This window comes from Hoplias malabaricus, chromosome Y, assembly GCF_029633855.1.
Source record: "Hoplias malabaricus isolate fHopMal1 chromosome Y, fHopMal1.hap1, whole genome shotgun sequence".
NCBI lineage: Eukaryota > Metazoa > Chordata > Actinopteri > Characiformes > Erythrinidae > Hoplias > Hoplias malabaricus.
Genome location: NC_089820.1, coordinates 3,508,816 through 3,530,645, shown reverse-complemented (window position 1 = coordinate 3,530,645; position 21,830 = coordinate 3,508,816). Strand labels below are relative to the sequence as shown.

Sequence of the window (21,830 nt, the reverse complement as noted above, 5' to 3'; positions counted from 1 at the left end):
ACTCTGTTGTTCTACAATTACAGACTACTGTAGTTTACTTGTTGCTCTACATATGTTTTTTGCCCAGATTCACCCTAATTGTCAATGGTAAATGGTATATGCCAAAATGATTATTATTCAGTATTTTGTACAGCTTCCTTCTACTTATAAATCACAACAGGGAAAATGAGACAATTTAACAGAATCTCTCCAGATCATCCAGGGTTCTGGGTAATTTCTGGTGCACTCTCCTTTTAGCCCGCCCCACAGGTTTTCTCATTGTAAACATGAGCATGGTAGATACATGTATTTGTGTTTAATATACTATTCATGTGCTAATCATGTATGCTAATCAATGTATGGTGGACATCACAGATCCTCCACCATACTCAACAGTGTGCATCTTTTCAGTGTAGTCATACATTGTATACCCCAAACCTACCTTCTTGCTAATGAATCTCAATTTTTGTTTCATCTGATAAGAAAACATTATCGTTTAGCAAACTCCAACGTAGACAACAGGAAAACACTTTATTTTTTTTCCGGAATGTCTTCCAAATCATCTGCTGGCATGAAGGTGATATTTGATGGTAGTTTTGGAGAGTTTGTATCCCCAAGACTTTACTTTTTCCTGTATCCCTCCAGCAGCCATTCTTGGGGATTTTTTTTTTTTTTTTTTTTTAATGGATCCATCATGTCGAACTGGCAGCTTTGAATTAAGGAGAATGCCTCATCCATTGGAGGCCTGGAGTAATAGAGACAACAATTAGCTTTGGTGTCTGGGTAGGTAAGATGGCCCCCTCTCCCTACATCAGCTTATTGTGCTAGCTTGTGACAGATCTGGACAGTTTGCAAACTTCCCTGACACACAAAAATGTTCAATGAAGACACATCTGCATCAGTTCGGAACAAAAAGCTGTTGGCTGGACTCATGTACATTGTGTGGGATTGTGGGTAATTTGAAGAGGAAATTTGTCAAAAAGTGTAAATGAAAAAAGTCAAATATTGTTGATGAGAATATACACATGTACACATCGTTTGCTTCCAGACACCACTGGAATATATTTTAAACATTATAATACGTACAAAACTGAACCTTCTTATTGGACAAAATGAAATAATGCGACAAATCACTGTTAGAGTGGAATTCACTGGAAACCACTGAAATAATGGTTGAATTTTCTCACTTTTACTTTGCAAGATTAATTTACCAAAAGGTGAATTTCTTTTAACTCTTTGTACTTACCTTCAATAGGAGTGCCGATTATTGTGAAGGGAACTCTATATTGTGATTACAGCCCACATTATATGATGTAGCAGTTACATTCACCAGGATATAATTGCTGTACCATTTAAGGTGCAATGGCAAATTTTAATAAGTAGCTGGTAAGTAAGGAGGTAACTTCGGTTTTGTCTACACCAATTAGAATTAGCCTGGGTACCTCTCCATAAGTCTATTTGCTGCGTTAGGTTACCCTGTCAGATTACAAAAAAGACATATAGGTGCATAGTTGTGAAAAAGGTATCTGTAGATGTCACAGTCCTGTTAGCAACAGGAGGCTGTTGAACTATAGAAGAAGATTTTGGAAAATGATCTGCCTATAGGGCGGCACGGTGGTGCAGCAGGTAGTGTCGCAGTCACACAGCGCCAGGGGCCTGGAGGTTGTGGGTTCGATTCCCACTCCGGGTGACTGTCTGTGAGGAGTGTGGTGTGTTCTCCCTGTGTCTGCGTGGGTTTCCTCCGGGTGCTCCGGTTTCCTCCCACAGTCCAAAAACACACGTTGGTAGGTGGATTGGCGACTCGAAAGTGTCTGTAGGTGTGAATGTGTGTGTGTCTGTGTTGCCCTGTGAAGGACTGGCGCCCCCTCCAGGGTGTATTCCAATATTCCCAATGATAAGCCTGTGCTGTTTTAGAGTCTTCACGCTAACCAATTGCGCTACTGGATTTTGCAGTATTGTGCCTTATTATTGCATACACACTTAAAACGTAGTTATGATTAGAGACTGAAGTGGTGAGTCTTCAGACGATAGCAGTAAGAACGGAGTGCAATGCAGAGAAGTTTGTTTGACAAAGGGTAAAAGCACTAAAGCGCAATATCTCGGCTTGATGGGCATGGTTACCATCATTTGAGCCTGAAATAAGTGGAAACTAAGTGGAAAAGAGATGATAGAATAAAGGCCAGAATCTGAAGACCTCAACTTAACCCCTGGTGTGTATTTCAGGACACACACTCCGTACTGGAGAAAGGCATATGGTGGAAGGCCGACAAGTAGGGTATTGTAGTGAAGAGTAGAAGACTAGCACTAGCAGCCAAGATATGGAGTTAAATCAGAGTCAGAACCTGAACTTGAAATCATGATGCCTGAAAAAAAAAAGGTCTGTGAAATTATTTACATTTTTAATAATTTTTTTTTACACCTACAGTTCTGTGCAAAATGACAGAGCATTTGCAATTTCTCCTCAGCGGCTAGTATTTTGGATCCAAGTTAAATAGGTGCTCCAGATGGAGCTTGAACTCACAGTCTTGGTGCTGCTTTGTAAATACTCTCATATAAGTGCTGTGCGTTAAATGTTAATACTGCGTTAATACTGTATTCTAGCCTAAGCTGCTATGCTACACATTTACATTTAGTCAAGATTCAGATATGGCAGAAAGAATTGAGTGACTGTAGTGCAGAGTTCAAGGGGAAGATTTTTTCAACAACTGTGGGAAACCCTAAAACAGTAACATCTGACTTTAAGAAAATAACCAATCAGAAAACCATAGCTGATATTCTGATGTGAGTTCTTGATGAATAGATGAGAAAAATCATATACATCCATAGATCTAAGTGAAATGGCCCAGTACTTAAGCTGCTCGTCCACATTTATTTTCATGTTAACACCTTGCACCCAACTGTGAAGCTCTGTAGTGGAGAAATGGCACATGGTGTCAGGCCTTTAAAGAGAACAATCAAGTTAAGAATCATTTTTAAACATAAAGGGGTAAAAAGGCTTCTTTCCTCCTGATTTTGTGCACAAAAAGAAATATGGATGTTGTGTGATAGGAAAAACTGAACCTTCTGTAACAACCCCAAAAAACTTGAGTTCTGCCTGACAGATGGACAGTGAAGGAGTAACTTATTTCTTTGTAACAGCTTTTAATCTGTGGATCTATGACTAGGGACATCTGAAGGTATCTACCCAATGTATGCAGACCAGCAGATTATGCACATCTTCAGTTTTGGCTCATACACTTGCAGTTCAAGGTAAAATGTACATGGAGTAGGTCCTCTACCTCCAGTTTGGTGCAAGCATTTTGGATCTAATCTAAATGCTTCTCCACATGAGGCTTGAACTCACAAATTCAGCACTGCTTCACAATTTTCTGTATATAAGTATCACACACTAACCCTGTGGTTCCCAAAGTGGAGTCTTCTAGACATAGGGGGACTTGCCATGCAGAGCTTGACTGGCCTGTCTGAGGTCCAGATCTGTCTCCTATGGGTTATCATTAAGAGGAGAATCAGACAAGTGCGACCTTTGGCTGAAGTCTTATATAAAAAAAATAATGGATAAAAATTCCACTCGCAAAACTGCAACATTTAGTATCCTCAGTTCCCAAATTATCAAAGAGTGTAATTAAATGTAAATGTGATGTAACACTGTGGTAAACCTGCCTCTGTTCCAACCTTTTCGGTGCGGTTGCATGTGTCATAATTAATATTTGTTTATTTATATTTACAAAGCATAATTTAATTGGTTGTTGAAAACATTGGATATAATTTTATTTGTGTTTTAGTCAGTTACATGTAATGATTCAAATTTTCGGGTGCATGAGTTTGGTCACAAATACATTGAGATAACATGCAAAAATATTTTAATGTTGTCGACATTAAATACAATTCCTTAATTAAAGTGCCTAAAGTTATTTATTTTAGCTTAAATATTCACTTATATTATATAATGGTCGAAATCATATTCATTCCAAGTGGTGTTTTCTTATTGTTAAAATAAACCAAAGTTTCTTTATCAGCCAAAGTGATCGTTGGGTTTCATTTGGCAGAGAATCGCCAAAGTGATGAGGTAACACGATGTAAAGGGCATGATTTTACGAGTCAGCAACATTCACCCACGTTAATATTGAACATGTCCTCATCAAAGGCCAGTTCGCCGTTTATGAGGAGCTCTTGAACTCTGCATTCACCACATTCCACCCACCATCCCTCCGCTGCTCCGCAGTTTTTGTGGTTTACGTAAGAACAACGCCAGGGTAAGTACATTGACGGTTAACTCTCCGACACACGCTTGCGCTGTAAACTCAACTAAAACAACTATTTCGGTTTTAGACACTAGTGACGTCAGTCATATTTTTTGTCGAATGCGAAATCCCCCTTTCACCTCGGTTTAGTTTCGGGAGTCGTCCGTCTGGGAGCCGTTGTAAACAAAGTAAAATATAGTGGAGGGCCAGTGGAGCTACAACAGCTGTTTAATAAATAGTATATAAGTCTGATAGGCTTAAGACATACATTTTAAATTAAATTTTAAAACTTTATCATTTATTGTACACCTCATTTCAAAACATGCACATTTAATGCTTTATGAATGCATGTCTTTATACTTTTATTCACTGGCGACACCTGTTAAAATGAGTGAATTAATTTAGTGTCACCCATTACTGACTGGTTCAACTGGGCACACACAGCTTGTCTAATCTTAACACTGAAAAAGTATGGTCAGTAGAATGTGATGCTTAGGAGCAGCTCAGAAGAATTGGCCTGCACAGCCCTGGGAATGTTTTTTTTTTTTGAGTGATGGTGATCAGTACCTTTGGGATGAGTCGGATGCACGTTCTAATCCAACACCAATACCTGACAAAATCTACAAGATTTAAGCTCTCCCAGAAAAGTAAAAATGGTTACTGCAGCAAAAGGGGACATGTAATTTCAAAAGATACATTTTCATGAACTTTTGGGCATATATCCATCCATCCATTATCTGTAACCGCTTATCCAATTTAGGGTCGCGGTGGGTCCAGAGCCTACCTGGAATCATCGGGCGCAAGGCGGGAATACACCCTGGAGGGGACGCCAGTCCTTCACAGGGCAACACACACACACACACATTCACTCACACCTACGGACACTTTCGAGTCGCCAATCCACCTGCAACGTGTGTTTTTGGACTGTGGGAGGAAACCGGAGCACCCTGAGGAAACCCACGCGGACACGGGGAGAACACACCAACTCCTCACAGACAGTCACCCGGAGGAAACCCACGCAGACACGGGGAGAACACACCAACTCCTCACAGACAGTCACCCGGAGCGGGAATCGAACCCACAACCTCCAGGCCCCTGTTAGTGTCTGTTAAATCAGCATTATCAGAAGTCGCCTCACTGAGGACACATTGTACGCATGAACGTTTTGAGTGGTAGAGTGGTTCCCACATATTTTTCCTGAGGTACCTAAAATGCAAAATAAATACAACTAAATAAGTAGTGCTTTTAAAAATGTATTTTTCCATAACATTATTTGGTGTGTTCAAATACCTAGTCAGCTGTCTACATAGGTTGAAACAACAGCCTAAGCTATAATGTGCTCATCTTAATATTTATGCAAAAGTGAAATTTATAATGTTTTGTGTCCTATTATCTCATTGCAGCCATGCGGGTGGCAATCATCGGAGCAGGGGTCATTGGCCTGTCCACTGCCCAGAGTATTTATCAGCATTACCATGACAAAGTCAAGGCCCTGAATTTAGAGGTGTATGCAGATGTGTTCACCCCTCTCACCACCAGCGATGGAGCAGCAGGGTTGTGGCAACCCTACCTCTACGACGAGGGCAATGTCCAGGAAACGTGAGGACTGTCACGGTCTTTCTGTAGCTTCAGGTCAAACTCCAGTCCTGGAGGGCAATATATGTTCTCTCTGATTTAACACAGTTGCAGCTGAGCCAATATTACACAGCCGGTTTATTCACTACACCCATTGTGTATCAACACTCATTGGCTATTTTAGCTGAAAGATTGTGTTGTCTTATCTCTATCTCAGCTTATCTTATACAGGTGCACTTTGTAGGTTAACAATTACAGACAGCAATATTACTGCATGATAACTAACAAAAGCAGCTAACATTAGAAAAACATATCGCCGTCACTGAGCTGGTATTATCGGGTGGTGCACCCTTCTCTACACAGCAGAGAATCTGACATACTTCAATCATGGCAAATGTTGTTACTAGTGTAAAGTGTTCATTTCCATTGAACAATATTTAAAGCCAGGAAACACTGTAAAATTACTGTCCACTCTATCAGACACCTTGTTGCTCCACACTGTACACTGTAAAAATAAATCCATAAAATTTACGGTAAATACTGGCAGCTGTGGTTGCCAGAATTTCACCATAAAATACACGGTCACGTTTTTGGCAATCATACATTTTACATTTAAGGACTGTTTTGTTTACAGTACATTTCTGTTAAAAAAACAGATATACACTGTAAAAAACATGGTATTTACATAAAAATAACAAAGAAACATTGTTTTGCTATAAAATTAACATGTAAATTGTGTGATAAATTAGAGAAAGGAGACTGAGATAAAGCCAAACTACATCCTGTATTCAGCCCTTAAAAGGAGATATTGCTGAAAGGACTAAAGAAATGTTCGGTATCTGGGTGCCACACGCGGAACACAGGCTGATGGTGAACTTTCCTGACCAACACACGTCTCGACATAATATCCACAGAAACACAAACACACGCAGTGATCACCCCAATGCAACCCAAAATCAGTAAGTCTCAAAGACAGAAAAAAACAAAGAAACTCTGAAAATCACAGAAAATATGGAGAAGCAAAGCATGCTGGGAGCTCCCTAATGAGTCTCAGCTCCTCCCAGTCTTGGACACTTGTACCGCTCCCTAATGGTTTGTGTGTTTAACAGTGAAATAATGTATATTTTACAGTAAAGAGTTGTAAAAAATGTTATTTTGGCTGATAAAAGTATTTACGGTATTTCATTGTTACAGAAACTGTTTTCAACCTTTTTAGAGTTTACAGTAATTTACTGTCATGATTTTACAGTTTTCCACCGTAAAATTCACAGACATTTTTTACAGTGTAGGTATAAACATACAGGAAGCACATTTGTTGCTGCACTGTTTGTCCTACTCATCATCCAGTCCTCCATTAGTGGTCAGTATTTGGCTAAAAGAAGTAATAATAAAAACTTAGTAATTGTCACACTTTCTTACAGTAATTTATTACATAAAATTGTAACGAATGTGCTGCATCTTGTCTGAGACACCTTTATGTGGTCAGTTTCTTGCCATAGGACCCGGTTAGTTGGGTATTTTTGGTGGGAGAGTTCTTAACACAGACGTGAAGCAATGTTAGATTCTTGTTTGATTTTTTATGTCTATGTCTAAACCGTTGAAACCTTTTCCAGGAAATGGAACAAAGAAACATTTGATTACCTCCTGAGTTTCCTCAGCTCTCCAGAATCTATTAAAATGGGGATATTTCTTCAGTCCGGCTACAACCTGCTTACTGAGCGTCTCCCAGTAAGCGCCCCGTCAGTTCTTCCATGTTGTTTCTGTGATATCCTTAAGAATCTTGTTGTGTACTATTTTCCATATGCTTTTTAAAATTGTTTTGTTGAAATAGAGTTTTATAAACAAGTTATTGGGCAGTAATACAGTCATGCAGATATTGCTATATTCCCAAACATCAGATTTGAAACAATGACTGTGGTCTTAAAAGGGAATTCTCTGTTTTTCCAGATAATTTCCAGATTATTAGGTGGTTAAAATATTCATAATGCTATCGAAAAATGAAAATAATCATATATGATGCTTGTATAGTTCACCCAGTATTAAGACTTAAGATGAAATTTATTCATTACTGTTAACAAGTAAGTGTTTCAAATTTGAATGACAGGCCAAACTAGCTACATTATCTGCAGCGTTTTTGTTCTTTAAGTCTTTAGTGACTTATCTTTTATTGCAGGAGCCCTCTTTTAAAGATATTGTGTTGGGTTTCCGTGAGCTCACCCAGCGCGAGCTTGATGTGTTTCCAGGATACAGGTATTGACACATATTATATTTATTAACGCTTTCTTATTATCAGCTTTAAGACACTGCACTAAATATGTGTTTCATAAATGTTTAAATGTCTCCATACACTCAGAAAATAAGCTAACGTACAGGTACGTTTACATTTTCATAAAGGAACAATCAGTGTAAATGTACATTTAAAAAGGTACAACAGTGTGTTCCCTAAAGGTACATTACATTCTCTCCTCCAGAAGGAGAAGTGAATATTTGTAAGATTTCATTGTAGAGCTGTGTAAAACCATCACAACTTAAAATATACAAATATTATTAAATAAGGTACAATTATGTTTCCTAATTAAAGGTACAGAATATGTTAAAGGGCTATAAATGAATCCTGCAAACAGTTGTGGAGCAGTGGAAAAGCTATCATTCTCCGATTCTCTCTTTGTCTGGAGGGATAGAACTTATTTCAATACATTGGAGATGAGTTTCTTTGGATTATTCCTTCCAGGACTAAGCATTCAACATCAATAACCTATCCCACTAAATTTCCCGTGACTGAATGCAGTCACATGCTCACAGCTATATTCCAACGTACAGAGAAAAGCCTTATCAGAACAGTAAAAGCTGTTACTGCAGCAAAGAGGAATAAAACTCACTAGTCATGTACTTACTCTCAAAAGAAATGTTGGATGAGCAGGTGACAGATTTTTGCTCATGCTGTGCATTTAAGGGGACATAGTATATCCCCTTTCAACAAGTTAACACAGTTACCAAAGTCTTAATGAAACATCTGTGACATGCTTTGGTCAAAATACCACAAGGATCAAGCAATTCCCCCTTCCATTCTAAACAGTCTTGTTTGGACTGGCTAGTTTCAATGCCTGTTCCTTTAAACGAGAATCTGTGCGAGAGTCCAAGAGTGAGAAACAAAGAGAAGTTCTGGTTTTTAACATTTTTTTTAACCCTGGACATTTTAATTTGGTTCTCTTTGTTCACCATTCTCTTTTTTGCTGTATTCTATTGGTATTTTTCTTTTTACACAGCTCATTGTAATGTACTTGTTTGGGCAGGTCAAAAAAAAATGAATGGGTTGTTTAATTTCACAGTTTGTATGTTGGTAGCAGTTTCACATTCACAAATTAATGTGCTAATACATTGAAAAATATTTTTTCACGATATGTATCCTTTAAAACATGGTGTCGAACCCATACATGACCAGCAAAGTCCTGTCATTTTTCAATCTCAGTACAACAGACACTTTTGTAACTGTCCAGGTTTCAGTGACACTGGTGACATTCACATATTGTGATGGCATTTATTAGTTTATTTTTATTCGTATGGTTGTGATCTCTGTGGCGACATGGTGGAGCAGCAGGTAGTGTCGCAGTCATGCAGCTCCAGAATCCTGGGGTTGTGAGTTCAATCCCACTCCGGGTGACTGTCTGTGAGGAGTTTGGTGTGTTCTCCCTGTGTCCGCATTGGTTTACTCTGGGTGCTCCGGTTTCCTCCCACGGTCCAAAAACACACGTTGGTAGGTGGATGACCGTAGGTTTCCGTAGGTGTGAGTGTCTGAGATAACGTGTGAGTGTGTGTCGCCCTGTGAAGGACTGTTGCCCCCTCCAGGGTGTATTCCTGCCTTGCGCCCAGTGATTCCAGGTAGGCTCTGGACCCACCGCGACCCTGAACTGGAAAGCGATTACAGACAATGAATAAATGAATGGTTGTGATCTCTTCTCTAATAGTATGTGTTCTTTTCAGTTATGGCTGGTTTAACACTGCTCTGATGGTGGAAGGGAAAACCTACCTCCCCTGGCTCATGAATTGGTAAAGGAGTCATCTTATGACTCATCTAACTATATTGAATTAAATATTGCTTTTTGAATAAACTTTATTATTTTCTTGGATATTTACCTGGGTCTTACTAATCCTCAATATATGACAAAGTGAATGGGACAAGACTTGAAATGAGTAATTCCAGAATATCTATTTTTAGAGCATACCTCCTTAATTTGGCTCACTGTTCAATAAATGAACAATAGCTGTGAATGAATCACAGCATGCAACACACTCAGAATTTGCTGTTATTGTATTGTCAAATTCAGCAAACTAGGCCAAAACAACAGCTGTTTTTTATCAAAACAACAATCTGTTGTTTATCATAGTGTTAATATGTGTGATGATATTCTCTATTTAAAGGCATGCGGTACTGTCTGATGTGGTATATTTTACATGATACATTCTGGCTCTTCGCATGTTTGGTCTTGATTCACTTCATCACTTTGTCCTCTTTTGTCTGTTTTTTATTTCCTGTTAGGCTGTCAGAAAGGGGAGTCAAGTTTTACCACCGGAAAATCAGTTCATTTAAAGAGGTTAAAGAGTTCCTGTTTACACACATTCTTACAGTTAGAAGCATACTGTAAATTGTTGGACATAAAAGGGACTGCATTGTGGATAAACAGTTTCCTACATAAATCAAAGAGGTTTATGTAGTATGTAAAAGCTCTTTATATTTTTCCATAACACTATTCATTGATGAACTATGTAAGCTCTCAATTTTTAAAAAGCATTATAGAACATGCAGTGTAGAAATCAAAAAGGGTCTATATTACTTTTAAGCAAGAGATTTTTTTTAACCAAAGTATACAATTGGACTAACTGCTTGTTTGGATTCACTGTTTTTATGATGTCACAATCCTGAACACATGTATTCAGTTCTAACTGCTTATAAAAAATTAGCCTCAGACAAAATCTGTGAAGTTATATGACCTTTCTCAGATGGTTTTTCAGGTTTATTTCTGTAAGAGGCACGTAATCAGAACAAAACTGGTTTACGAATAACGTCTTAAAAACAATAAGAAATATAGCCGCAAGCGGCAATTAACGGGGTTCTCGCTTAACAGGCCTGTTTGGAAGCAATAGGCCTACATCGCTGACATGCTACATTTAAAAGCATTTCTATAAGTAGAATCTGAAATTTGAACCCATTTGAGTAAAGTATGAAGAAGTTACAGATGTTCAAGTAAAACCTGTGATAAGCTGAAGAGGTTCATTTGCATATGGCGGCCAACTTGAATCAAAATGTCAACATTCGTTCTATAATTATCTAGGGTCAGACGCATGTGAACGTTTTGGCACCAAGCTCAAGGGAATTGGTCAAAAATTCAAAGACTTATTGACAAAAGTATATTTTGCAAATTAGCTCAAAATCTAAGTGGGCTGAGCTAAATGATCCAATAGCAAATTAGTTTGTCTAAAGCCAAGGAATAAGGGAAAAAAAAGATTTCATCTATAGGCCTTATGGTGTAGGAGATATAGACCTCAATGCTTTTCCCTTTGCTATAGCGCCACCATCTGGCCAAAGAGTGTCATTTTCCTTGGCTGAGTCATTTCACACCTGCTGGATGTTGCTGCCAACGGAGGTGTTTCTGGGCCTTATGGTCTTTGCTCCACATTGCATTTTGCATAATGTCTCAGAGCCACTGTAGTTCAACAGCACAATGTGTAGTTTTAGACTGCCATCTGCTGGTGAGAAATAACTACTTTCACATATATTTAGCTCTGCCATGAATGCACATATAGAAACATTTGAGCGTGTAATCCTATGTGGATATTTACCTAACATGGACATATGTGGTATTAGCTGAATCCTAAGGATCCGAACTTTAATACTGATCAAAAAATTGTTGCCTTGCGCCCAATGATTCCAGGTAGGCTCTGGACCCACCGCGACCCTGAACTGGATAAGCGGTTACAGATAATGAATGAATGAATGAATGAAAAAATGGTTGCACTTTTATTACTATGTAGCTTACAGGCCCCTCACAATAAGAGAAATCTAGCATGTATTCCACAAGTCAAATATATGCTATTTTTGTACACTAATATACAACTATATCTCAAAAACGCTTTCCCAAAAATTTTTAAAACTTCACATGCTTGATCAGACTGAGGAGCAGATGTCATAATTAAGTTGGTGTGCCACTGCATTCCTAGATGGCGCTATAACATAAAAAAGCCAATTAAATCAGTTTTTGTCCAATTGTAGCGCCCCCTTTTGGTAAATTTTGATCATATTGTACATACTTCTTCAGGGTAGGACCATACATACGTCTGTCACGGTTGGTCTTGATTAGATTTAATTTGTTTGAGTTATAGCTAAAAGAATGTTTAAAGCTCCACACGCTTCAATTAATTGTTTTATTACAACAAAAGTTTGTCCAAATGTTGAACTTTTTTTCATAATTATTTACCTACAGACTCTGCAGATTCCAACAAGGTCAACTGTTTGGGAATATCGCAAAATTCCACGGACTAGTTCGAAAAGCTTCAATTTTGAACAATTTAAAATTGAGAAAAAACGAAGCATTTTTTGACAACATTTGCAATTGCAAAGTTGTTAGGCCCTCTGCAGAGTATAAAATGAAGCAAACTGTGTGTCAATATGCTTAATTTTCACAGAGATATATAATATTTTCTTGATATAGCGCCCCCTAGTGGCTATCGTTATGACAATTTTTCTGCTCTTAGGGAGGCCTCCCAGGGACATACCAGTCAAATCCCATGATGATTGGACCTTATTAAGGTTGTCAAACAGCTGCTGACAGCTGATTGGTCGATGACGATCACAATTTTGCCCGAATCGAGTTGTCCTTAATTTTCCCTCTACAGCCTTGCCCATAGAAGCAGCGTGCCAAGCGGCGGTCCAATCCGCCTTACGGATGCTGAGATATAAACTTGAAGCATTTACAGCGCCCCCTATATGAATATTGGCTTCTCCTTTGACGTGCTACCTCAGAATCATGTCTGAAAGTTGAAAATGAAACGTAAACACATTTGAGTAAAGCATGAATTTGTTATAGATTTTTAAGTAAAACATAAAATAAGCCGAAAAGGTTCATTTGCATATGGCGGCCATCTTGAATCGAAATTTCACATTTTTATTGATAATTATTAAGCTACAGACTCCTGCGAACATTTTGACACCAAGCTCAAGAAAATTGGACAAAAATCCACGGAGGAGTACACAAAAGTAGGTTTTGCAAATTATGCAAAATAGCAAAAAAAAACTAAGTAGGCGGAGCTTAGTGGTTGTATGTACCTTTTTGATTCGGCAGGACCCAAGGAATCAGGGAAAAAAAAGATTTCGTCTCTACGCCACACGGGGTGGAAAATCTTTTAATGAAAGCGTTTACCTTCGCTGTAGCGCCACCTTGAGGCCAATTGGGCTGATATTTTGCGCCTGAGTAGAGACCGACTACTACCTATTGACCAAGTCTCAAGTCTCTAGGCCTTACGGTTTGGGCTGTGCGATTCGTTTTATGGCAGAAAAAGAAAAAGAATAATAATAATAACAAATTAAAATCAGAACAAACACAATAGGGTTTCAAGCACTTCGTGCTCGAACCCCTAATAAAGCCTGTGCAATTTATCAGGAGGGCAGCATGGTGGCGCAGCAGGTAGTGTCGCAGTCCCACAGATTCAGAAACCTGGATGTTGTGGGTTCAAGTCCCACTCCAGGTGACTGTCTGTGAGGAGTTTGGTGTGTTTTCCCCGTGTCTGTGTGGGTTTCCTCCGGGTGCTCCGGTTTCCTCCCACAGTCCAAAAACACACGTTGGTAGGTGGATTGGTGACTCAAAAGTGTCAGTAGGTGTGAATGTGTGAGTGTGTGTTGCCCTGTGAAGGACTGGCGCCCCCTCCAGGGTGTATTCCTGCTTTGCGCCCAATGATTCCAGGTAGGCTCCGGACCCACAGCGATCCTGAACTGGATAAGTGGTTACAGACAATGAATGAATTTATGAAGAGAGGTTGAGAACTGGTTAAGCACATAATGGCTGAGTTTGATCCATAAAACCACTTAAATGTTTACACTCTCCATATCTACGCAACTGCAGGTTCATTAAAATTGTTGTGGTACAGTAGGTTAACAGAAAACACAAACACAGGTTTCTATCAAGTCATCGTGGCTGTAATCTGTTAGAGAGTTAATTTACTATCTTTTTCTTGTCCTCCTAACATTTCCAGCATTAATAAATTGAAATATTTTCATGTACAGAAATGGATTTTTGTAATCACTGCTTAAATTAATTAATGATTCTTAATGTACTTTTAGGAAAAAAGGTTAAAACGCATGTCATAATTATTCTAGCATGTTTTTTTTTTTTGTTTTTTTTGTGAGCAGCTGGCAGACAGTGGAGCAGATGTCATTATCAACTGTTCTGGTGTTCGATCAGGAGAACTACAGCCTGATCCTGAGCTCACTCCTGGACGAGGGCAGATCATTAAGGTCAGAGTAATGAAGAGGTGGAAAAAAAAAATCATGACCACGCTCAAAATTATTTGAACACATAGGAGATACTGAAGTAATGCACAAATTCTGCAAAATGTACAATGCCCAAATGCAATTGTTCAGCTATGATATGTTTGTGTTCAGATGTTTTTACATTTTAAAACATTAAAACTGGAGTGTTGAAAGATGCTGATTGGATAAAGCCATGGAATCCCACCCACAATTTTTATGTTCTTAAAACAGCCATCTTTAGAGTTTTTTCCTTTATTTATTAGTCATTAAATGTTTGCCAGATTTTCTCACCAATTATTACTCATCACCATTTTTACCCATCTACAAGTCTCTACCAGTCACATATAATGCCACTAAGTCCTTTAGTACACAGGGTAATCAGGAAGCATACACGACGGACAAACAAGGGTTCATAGATACAAGGAGCATACACACCCCAAAGGTCTAAACATGAAAACGGGAAACTTAAACAGGAAAAAATTCGGTACACAAAAAGCCATGAAAAAACAACTAATAATGTGCTCAGTAGGTACAAAACCAAAACACTAAGCACAGAACATGGTTAAACAGACAGGTGAACATTGTTAAATACATTCCAAAACAGCTGAAAAGAGTCAGTACTCAGGGGAGGCTGAGCAATGCTGTCGAGTATGATTGGCTGAGTGAATGTCCCTGGGAAATAGAGTTCCTGCTGGTTTCAGTGGTGGGAACACAACCTAGAGACTCACATTGTGCCAGAAACTGCCCTCTATTCACTATTTTGGGGTTCCGCCATTTTGTATTAGTGTCCGAAATCATTCACTGCCTTCCTAAAATTATTTCCTGTTAATAGTGGACTATATAGTGATTATTATAGGAAATAGTGAATAGGGAGCCATTTCTAACACAGGGTCAGTTTCAACCCAGAGAGAGAGGCCAGTTGTGTTCCTTGGCTAAAAGAATTTTTCACCAATGATACTTGTTATCTATAAGCTTCGGTTAATGATGAGCTGCATTACCCTCATAACTCCAGTGTGAAACAAAAGAGGCAAATTTTCACTACATTTGATACATACAATGTATTTTTGGTTGAACTGTGACTTTAAGGAGTCTTATGCTGTTGATATTTATTCTATTTTTCTACTACTAGGTAGATGCTCCTTGGATAAAGCACTGGATTCTTACCCACAATTTCCCAAAAGGAGTTTATACCACACCTTATATTATTCCAGGGTAAGATTTATGCAATGTGTTTCATAGATTAAAGGCATAATCTGAATTAGAAAGCTAATGTTACTTAACTCTTCAGGCAAGAAGTCAAAAGCAGCTGAAAGTCTTTTATGATGAGTGACAATCATGTGCAGCTCTGCCTACGTTTGTGCAGATGACTTTGGGGTGGTGATAACCAATCAGAAACAATGTACTCTGGCTCCTGAGTGGTGGAGCAATCTAACTGTTGGCTCTGTCAACCTGAGACGGTCTGTTTGAGCCCTGGTGATGCCTCAGCTATCTGAGGCAAGGAGTTTCAGAGAGAAGAGTTGACCTTGCTTTCTCTGGGTGGGTAGGATGTGGCATTTGTATATTGCAGATTTAGGCAGTAAGGGTTGGCAGTTAGTGTGTTAAGATGTTCAGGACTAGCATGTGTTTCCTGGCAATGATTCCTTCTGCTTAATTTCTATGAAAATTACAGGAAAGCTAATACGGATGGCTGTATGGATTTTTTGTTTTTTTTTGTAGTATTGACCAAGATAGCCTTTTTCAGGTATGAACTCCAGAGAAACAGGTCCAGAGATTTTCTGGAGTTATCCTTTTACACATGTAGTGTACAGCTGGAGCTTTTTTGTGTCAAATGTGTTCTTGAAGTTGAAAATGTTTGATGTGTTTTAGACATAGGAGCCTGTGCAGCGTGTTCAGTAAACACAGCACAATTCTCCAGAACATTAGTGCCTCGTTTCACAAAAGTATTACTCAGACAAAGTATTACCTGGACTTTGTACTAGGGGGCTAGCTAGATAAAGTCACAGTAAAGTCTGGGACAGATGTTTACGTTCACACATACAGCTCCTCCAGGTAAGGTTTGGTTAATTCTAGGTTTTCCAGTTCAGGGTCATTGTAGGTTTAGAGTTTACATTGAATCACTGGACGCAAGGCAGGAACACGCTCCAGTCCATCACAGGGCTTACCTCGTGAAAGTAAATGTTAAATAAAACATATATAAAATTTTCCTCCATAGCAGCAAAGCTGCAGCCAATAAAGCTAAAAGCTGTGGATGAGGATAGCCACAGAACTGATACATTTAAATTATGAATATTCTCAAGTAGACTTGCTTATGTGTACATACAAAAAAGAAAAAAAAATCCAACAAGCATGGTAGTATAGCTGAACACATTGTAACATATAACTTGAAACAGCCACTATATATAAAAATGGAGTATATAATTCTGGTTTGGGTGCTGCCCCCTGTTTTATGGAAGCATGCTAGCAGACAAGAACGTCTGCAAACAGTCATTAGTCTTTACAATAACTGCCTGACCACTATTCTGCTTCATTCAAAAAGCAGACTGAGTGGAAATGGGTCCAACAAACTGTCAGACGCAGTTATCTCTTCACTTCCCTCTTGTCGGGAACAGAGCATACACATTTAAATATATTAGCCCTACAGGGATACTGTATTCTAATAGAAACTGTGCACTAAGCAGGTCTTATTTTTTTCGTCTACAGGAGTCGTCTTGTGACGGTCGGTGGAATTTTTCAGCGGGGTAATTGGAGTACACAGAACAATTCCATTGACCACAAAAAAATCTGGGAAGAAGCCTGCAAACTCGAGCCCAGTCTTAAAGTATGAGAACTATAGTAGATTTTCTTCCTTTGTGGAATGGATTATTGTGACCAGGAACTGTTTTGGTTTAAGTAGGGTTTTAAATATGTGTTTGATGAGCACTTGTTTTCTTTCATTCATTTTTTTTGTTTGTATTTGTAAACAGAGCTGATCTTGTGATCTAAAGTGAATCTGAGGACTCATAATATGAATTTATAAAACAGGTGCATAATTCTCAGACATATAATCAATTATATTGCATAGGTTTAAGTGGAATTAATGATATACATGATTGCAAATTAGTAAGTAATTCTTGATTAATAGCCATCATTATAGTTAGTAAAAGGTTATACATTCGGAAACTAAGCTATAAAAACATGTAATATCTATGAAAACTTGTTAGTTTGTATATGCCCATCCATTCATCCTTCACCAGTTTTAGACAGTTATTGGAGTGGAAGGTGTGGGGAATGTGAGTTAATGTTACTCTCCAAAGTGTGTTTGTTATGTCTATCACTTTTTTTGTTTTCATCTCTTTCTTGCCACTTAGCATGCCCAGATTGTGGAGGACTGGACTGGTCTCAGGCCAGTACGCAGTAAAGTGAGGCTGGAGAGAGAGACCATTCCTTCAGGACCAAACACATTTGAGGTGAACCAAACTCATTTTAATGTAAACCACATTAATCTTGTTGAGGTGAATATATTGTCAGGTCTCTTGCCAAAGCATATATATGCAAAGAGAATTGTGAGGTTACCTTATTGGGGACCAGAACCTCAGTCTGATGCATAGAGGGCAGTGACATCACTACACTATATTAAGAACATAGTAACAAGCTTTCAGTCAACTATGGCCTTAGTTTTCTCAAATGAAATGGTATTAAAGGGAATGTCTACAATTATGGGGAAATGCTGTTCTCTCTGGTTTGTTTATGTTTAGAAGCACTGCGTCTTTTAAAGTGGAACAGTATTTTTGAAGAAATGAAGGAAAGTTGTTTGTACGTGGTTGAAGATTAACTTGTCTAAGCTTTTATTCACTCTTTGAATTACCACAGAAACTCATTTGTAACTCGAGTTGTTTAGTTTTGGAGCATTTTAGATCTTTGTTTTCTTTCATGCAGCTAGCGATCTTAACGAAGTTTCCACATTAAAGTTCCATATTAAGTAATCTGGAACAGCAAAAATTAAAACTATATTACCCACCTATGGAGCATCCTCATCTCAGTTCAAGCTTTTCAGCATTTGTCTAAATAACCCCAGTTGATCAGAGAGAGAACCCTAGCATACCGGACCGAGACAATTTACAAAACCCCAGTGTCAGTAAATGGCTAAAAAAAGCAAAGACATTAGACTGGAGGTCAATATCTATTTCCCAAATGTATTGCAGTAAAAGTTTTTAATCCCTTTGGGAATGCTTTACAATAAGTATTTGTAAGTCCTGTGTGATTATTTCCTGTGATGTCACCAACTTGCCATTTCTGAGATATTGTTACTGAGAGCAAATGTTTTATTCTTGCACAGCAGTGAAGCACTAGATCTGAAGATTGACTGTAATCAAGAAAATTTGTGCTAAGTGTCACAGCCGTCATTTCCTTTAAAGTTTGCTCTCATTAAAACAAGACATTACAAATATATTCCAAATTTAGGCTGTAAAGGTAATCAAAATTAAGTCATGTTAAAAAGTTAATGTATATATGATCAGGGCTCGACATAGCCCTAAATCTGAAACCTTGACCAACAAATATAAATAATACAAAAACAGTAACGTGTCATTGTAATGGAAAACCAACAACATTTGACACACAAATAACCAGAATTTCTAAAATGTATACAATAATTAAGTGTATTAAATTAAGCTACAGCCTTATGGACAAAGCAAAAGTTAGCAAAAATTTAACAGGATTTAAAATCTTTCCCTTGGGCAAACACTTTTTTTTTCTTTTCCATTGTGGGTCTTATTAGTGGACCGTATTAAATAATCTTTCACACAACATGAATGTAACAGTTTACCAGTTAAAGGAAGTGAAAGAAATGAAATGTCTAGGGTTGACTAAATATACAGAATGGCCTTGGTAACAATGATAAAAATGGCAGTGAAAAGAAAGTCCTTTTTGGTTTCAAGTCATGTGTCAAAGACTGACTGATATTGTAACAATTCTATCATGGTTTGGTTGCATTCTTCCATGAGAGAATTAGGTGAAATCAGGTGTTATTTAATTTTGGATTTTTAATTTTGGATAAAATTCCATCACTCCAGAGAACAAACACAGTTCCAGTGCTGCACAGCCCAGTTTTGGAGGGACTCATACCCCTCAAGCCAACATCTGGCATTAAGCATGGTAACCTTAAGCTAATCTGAAAGAGTTTCATCGCATCCCATTTCATGCACAAAGTGTATATTATTAATACCACCTATAGAAAAGATTCAAAAATTTTAATATTTGTCAAATGTTTGGGATGATCTTATATCTCATTTTGATTCATCATTGGATATTATGGGTGATGTTTAATTGCAGTATAAATCATTTTATTCCTAATGACACAGACACTGAAAATGGATGTGACTGGATGAATAGCCTAGCCTTTAATCAGCTGACAATACTGAGTCATAGTTAATTGTTACGCTCTTAAACAAAAGTGAACTGTACTTCAGCTGGCCAAGGTTCAACAAGACATCAGTAAGATCACTGATGACTTAAAAGAGTTCAACTCTGTTTTGGTCAATTTAGAAAAGAGTTTAAAAAAAAAAACTGAGTAAAATTAATTTACTTAAATTGCATTTCCAAAAATACCATAGAGTTTAAGACAGAATTGACTGCTTTGGTCTCACTGATGATAGTGAATGCTTGGGGGAACAATTGGCACAAGCTAAGGCATCGCTGCTACATAATTAAATGTAAACTTTGTTTCAAACACCTACTGTTTGCAAACAATTCAGATCGCAACCTAAGATGGATGCCTAAGACTTTTGACAGTTCTGTATTCCGTAGGCAAATGATCAGCATGGTAAAATTGAAATACACTCTTCTATATTTACTTCATCATCTGAAAATTGTCATTTCATTATGACTATAGGGGACTGTGTTACCTTTTGGAAAAGGAGTATTCATTCATTGATTCTTTCATTGTCTGTAACGTCTTATCCAGTTCAGGGTCTCGGTGGGTCTGGAACCTACCCAGAATCAAGGGTGCAAGGCAGGAACACATCCTGGAGGGGGCGCCAGTCCTTTGCAGGGCAACACACACACTCACATATTCGAAAAGGAGTATGTCTCTTTTTCTTTAAACTTTGAGACCACTTATAGAAGGTGCACACAACTTGTATAATTTCCATTAAAGTGCACTGAAAATGTCATTAGATGCTCCAGAGAAACAATACATGATCTCAATACAAGCTCACAATGCCCAGTGCCAAGCACCAACCAGAAAAGTATAAAATACCCCAGCACTGGACTGTGAAGCAGTGTAAATACATTCTTTGAAGTGATTTAAGTTGTAGTGTGGTTTGTGATCTAGAACTAAGCAGTCAACAATGGTATAACATCAAAAACAGACCTCACTAATGTTTGGGACTGATTGTAGCCAAATCCACACAGAAAGGTATTAGCATTGAATGTCCAGCCTAATACTGCAATGGGGACAACCACCTATTAAAACCCTTCGCTGCAAAAGAAATGATGCTTTAATATTCTTGTGTAGAATTAAGCTCTATTTTCCTGATTCTGTCTCGTCTCAGGTCATCCATAACTATGGCCATGGAGGCTATGGTCTGACCATCCACAGAGGCTGTGCTGAGGAAGCTGCTCGCTTGTTTGGAGAGATCCTTCAGCAGAATACCTGGCAAACAAAACCGAAGTCTCGTCTCTAATTCGTCAAATTAATAACATTGATACTAATCCAGCACTATGACACCATTACATAATGGATTACTACAAATGATGCTAGGTCCATTCCATTTAATGTTGATTTCTACAATTTTTTCTAATGTTCTACATAATGTACTAATGTCACTCTTTTGTCACTTACAAAACTCAAATTTTAAATTTTAAATTAGAAAAAAAAACAATCAATCAAAAAATCAATGTTCCGCAAAACATTGATTTCAAGATTCCAAGCTGTTGGTTGCTGTAGGAAAGTGATCTCACTCTAGTGAAAATCAGTGTTTTCTATAAAAATATTTTTGTGATTAAACCTAACACAGTATTCATTTTGTAAATGAGTGTAGAGTGTAGTGTAAAAGTCGGAGACCACCCTTCATGAACTTAATTTCCAGTTAAAATTAACCACTAAATTAAAGTTACTAAATAAATAGGAGATATTTTTGAGAAGACTAGATAGATGATGACAGGCATGCATAAAGAATGTTTTTGAAAATAAATGCACCAAAAAACTGAAAGCTATAGAGACTTAACAACCAAGAACGATGACTGAGAGTCTGTTGAGCTGTCGAGAAGCTGTCAATGAAAAAAAGAAAACCCAAAAGAAGTGAATTTTCAAATAAAAAATGCAGCTGGTGTTCTCAGAACAATGGATTGAGAAGAAAATGCTGGAAATTCTTGATATAACTGATGCTGTGGCTTCTGTGAAATTTTCCCCTTAAATGTATTGTCTGCTTTCTTTCTTGATGCCGAAAACTAAATCGTTTGTACTTAAATTAGTTCATTAAAAACTACCTGAAATGTGATCAAATGACTTACTGAACTAATTTACAAATAAACAG

At 37.9% G+C, this 21,830-nt stretch overlaps 1 protein-coding gene across 2 annotated transcripts; it reads left to right on the top strand.

Annotated features, from left to right (window-relative positions):
• Positions 1–695: 695 nt before the first annotated feature.
• On the top strand, positions 696–21,825 carry LOC136679128 (D-amino-acid oxidase-like). Of its 2 annotated transcripts, none has more exons than XM_066657435.1 (11): positions 696–766; positions 5,624–5,819; positions 7,409–7,523; positions 7,969–8,045; positions 9,777–9,842; positions 10,333–10,387; positions 14,197–14,301; positions 15,446–15,528; positions 17,017–17,134; positions 17,664–17,762; positions 20,847–21,825. In XM_066657435.1, the coding sequence occupies exons 2-11, from the start codon at positions 5,626–5,628 to the stop codon at positions 20,976–20,978; spliced, it is 1,044 nt and encodes a 347-aa protein (XP_066513532.1). In that variant the 5' UTR covers positions 696–766; positions 5,624–5,625; the 3' UTR covers positions 20,979–21,825. The 2 variants fall into 2 exon arrangements, with proteins under 2 accessions (XP_066513532.1, XP_066513531.1); XM_066657434.1 differs by lacking the exon at positions 696–766 and adding an exon at positions 4,175–4,232.
• The last annotated feature ends 5 nt before the right edge of the window (positions 21,826–21,830 follow it).